This window comes from Oratosquilla oratoria, chromosome 32 (assembly GCF_046742065.1).
Source record: "Oratosquilla oratoria isolate Oo_2021 chromosome 32, ASM4674206v1, whole genome shotgun sequence".
Taxonomy (NCBI): Eukaryota; Metazoa; Arthropoda; class Malacostraca; order Stomatopoda; family Squillidae; genus Oratosquilla; species Oratosquilla oratoria.
Genome location: NC_134808.1, coordinates 7403125 through 7406940, shown reverse-complemented (window position 1 = coordinate 7406940; position 3816 = coordinate 7403125). Strand labels below are relative to the sequence as shown.

At 39.3% G+C, this 3816-nt stretch overlaps 1 protein-coding gene across 1 annotated transcript in view; it reads left to right on the top strand.

Moving 5' to 3' along the window:
- The window catches only part of LOC143041750 (cuticle protein CP575-like), a 1033-nt gene extending 844 nt beyond the window's left edge, over positions 1-189 (top strand). Inside the window, exon 2 of the mRNA XM_076213772.1 lies at positions 1-189. This exon is cut by the window's left edge and continues 225 nt beyond it. Within this exon, the coding sequence (XP_076069887.1) occupies positions 1-27 (27 nt within the window). The 3' untranslated portion in view covers positions 28-189.
- Positions 190-3816: the final 3627 nt, after the last annotated feature.

Genomic DNA, 3816 nt, shown 5'->3' with positions numbered 1-3816 from the left:
GAGCCGGTCGAGGTCGACGACGAGTGACGGGACAATCTGTCTCGGCCACGAACACAACATCTTAAGAATTGGAGGGAGATCCTTCTAAATTGTTATTCTAAATCACTCACCAGGAACGATGTAGAACCTAAAAATTCTATTAAAATGTGATGTCCTTTATTGCTTCAATACCAATGTGCAAAAACTGAATTGTGTTTGAATTCTATGGCCTAAGATCACCCACCTCTCCAAATGATGTGGTCCCGAAATATATATATATATATGTATATATATATGTATATATTTATATATATATACATATATATATATGTATATATGTATAGACATATATATATATATATATATATATATATGTATGTATGTATATTCTGTCTATATACCAAGAGATTCCTCTTATAAGGGAGGTAGCTAAGTCAGAGGCACGTACCTATTCGCTCCCGCATTTCATTTCTTTGCACCACCCTCTCTACACGTCCCATCTCAGCTCCTCATGAATAACGGGCCATCTCTGCATCATGAAATTTCCCTGGGCCAAACGAAATGCACCAAGACACAGCACATCCACAGCAATGTCGCTTCACTTAATTTGCGACCCCCCTCTCCGTCCTCTCATACAGGAAAAGAGAAAACAGGAAGAAATCTCTTCGGGCTGCGTCAGAATATGATTAATATATAGGCAACTCCTAACCCCCCACCTCTATCCCTCCCTTCCTTGCATAACGGTATAACCCATACACAGTAATTTTCTACTCATCCATATTTTGCCCTCTCCCATCCTTGCTCAACAGGCATTCCTCTCTTGTCCAACGCTACCTTCACCCCCACCCATCCATTTCATCCTCGGTCTTCTCCTCATGTTCACTGCATCCACCTCTGCCTTCCACACCCCTTTTACTAATGTTTCATCACTCATTCTTTCCATATGTCCAAACCATCCCAATAATCTTTCATCAACTCTTTCCGTCATTTCCTTTTTTACTCCTGCTCTCTTCCTCACCTCCTTGTTTATTACCCTATCCAACCTAGTAACCCCTACCATACTTTTCAGACATTTGATCTCAAATACATTTCAACTTTTCCTCTCTGACTCTCTTAAATTCTTCGTCTCTACCCCATACACTGTCGGCACAATTACCCCATTATACAATCTCCTCCTATTCCCTGTTGTTTATTTCTCATAACATTTTTATTCCCCCAAGTCATTTACTTGCTTCTCTCATTCTACAATTTGCCTCTACCCCCTACTCATCTTATTTTTGCCACATGCGACTCCAGATACCTAAAGCTATTCACATCCTTCAGCCTCTCTCCTTATAGACTTACTTCCACCTCAATTCCATCCTCTACCCTTGTGCATCTCACCACCTTACTTTTACCCATATTTACCTTCAACTTTCTTCTATTGCATAAATTTCCAGACTCAGTCACTAACTCCCTTAATCCTTCCTCTAACCCTGCTACAAGTGCAGTGCCCTCAGTAAACAGCAACTGGCTCACCTTCCATTTTTCTCAATTTTCTTTAACAATATCTAGTTCCCTACCCATTAACCCCTCCTTTACCTCCCACCCACCCCACCCATGTCCACATTGAACAGCCATGGCGATATGACACATCTCTGACGAAGTCCCATCTTTACCTCCAACCACTCATTCTCTCCATTTCCCATTCTAACATAGGCTCTATTACTCTCGTAAAAACTCTTAAATATCCTTAACAGCTTTCCCCTAATTCTATATACCTGCAATATCTCCCAAAGTGTCTTCCTGTTTGCTCTGTCATAACCCTTTTCCAAATCCATAAAGACCCCCCCCCAAAAAAAAGAGATATATATATATACATATATATATATATATATGTGTGTGTATATATATATATATATATATATATATATATATATATATATATATGCTTCTCTTCTTTTCACTTTTTACTTTTCATGTTTTTCTCACATCCTACTTTGTAACCGGTCCCTGAATGCTCGCTTCTTTTCTTCTACCTTCTTCATTTCATCATCCCACCACTCACTACCTTTCCCTCTATTCCCTCCCATCTATCTTGTTATCTTTGCACATCTTGTCACTTCCTTCTTGAAACACTCTCATTCCTCTTCCACATCTATTTCCACTCTATTCTTCATCACCTGCTTCCACATATCTCTCAGCTTTTCCTTGTACTCCTGCTCCTTTTCCTTCTTATTCAAACAATTTGCTTTAAGCATCTCCCTACCTTCTGTCCTTTTCCTCTTTATTCATCTATCCTCCACTCTCAACTTACTTTCCACCAAAAAATCATCTGATATTCCCCCACTCTCTCCTCTAAGAGCATGTACATCCAAAACGCTTCATACTTTTCCCCTGGGTACCACTATAAAGTCCATTAAAGCCCTCTATACCACCCTTCCATCCACCATCCTCTCCCATGTGTACTTATGCTTGAATTTTTGTATTTTCCTAAATGTTGTGTTAGCTATCATCAACTCTCTAGACACATCTCCACCATCAACTCACCACTACGATTATTTTCCTGGCACTCCCCACCTCCCAACCAATTCGTATTTTGGTTCATCTACTCTAAAATTAAGACCTCCCAATAACACTACATTGAAATTTCTCCCTAAAACCTCTATGCACTCATTAAATCTATCCAAAAGGCCTCCATATATTCTATATTCTTCTCAATACCAGCCCCATATGCATTTACAAAGACCCACATCTCCCCTCCCAGTTTCACCTTTATCCATATTAACCTTGAAGAACCTCCTTCAACTCCACCACACGCTTACCTATCTCTTCACTTATTAATATAGCCACCCCTTCTCTCCCTCGTCCTCTCTTTACTTCTGACACCCTCCCCAATACACTTTCAAACTCAAACTCGCCCTTCCCTTTCAATTTAGTTTCACTCAATGCCAATCTTTCTTCTCATAAACATACTGCCTGTCACTTTCCTTTTACTTTCATCTGTACCACATTGACGCACATTAAAAGGCTCAAACCTTAGGGTTCTGGTTGGAAAACTCCTTCCAGATCCTCTTATGCCTTTACTTTTTTTAGGAATGTCCCCTGGGGGGGTACAGACAGTAGGATGTCTAATCCTACCCTCCGTCCAGTTTTGATAGCATTTTACGATTCAAATGGGAACCCTCAGTGGTAGTATTCTTTATCCCCTACCATAGGGTTTCTCCTCTGCCCCCTCTGTTCACTTGTTACATCTGAGCTGGGTTCGAGTCCTTTGCTTCACTACGTATCAGTTTTCGTATATGTTTCCGTCGAGCTCCTTGTCAGTCTCGATCATGATGACATGGAATTGAAATGAAAAGTTAATGCGGTTGGAAAAGATTAATATAAATACACACACACACACACACACACACACACACACACACACACACACACACACACACACACACACACACACACACACACACACACACACCACACACACACACACACACACACACACACACACACACACACACACACATATGTATATATATATATATATACATATATGTATATATATATATATATATATACATATATATATAGAGAGAGAGAGAGAGAGAAAACCACAATGTGGTCGCGAGAAATAATGATGGGAGAGGATGAGGATAGACAGACGTGTACGGGAAAGACATTTGTTTATATATCTGTCTTTTTTATGAACCAAAAGGTCTCGTACCATCTTTTGAATTTTCCACGTTTACCTACCTCCGAATAACAAGGGACCCAGCAGACCCTTATAAATATGTATATATATATATATATATATATATATATATATATATATATATATTATATATATATATATATATA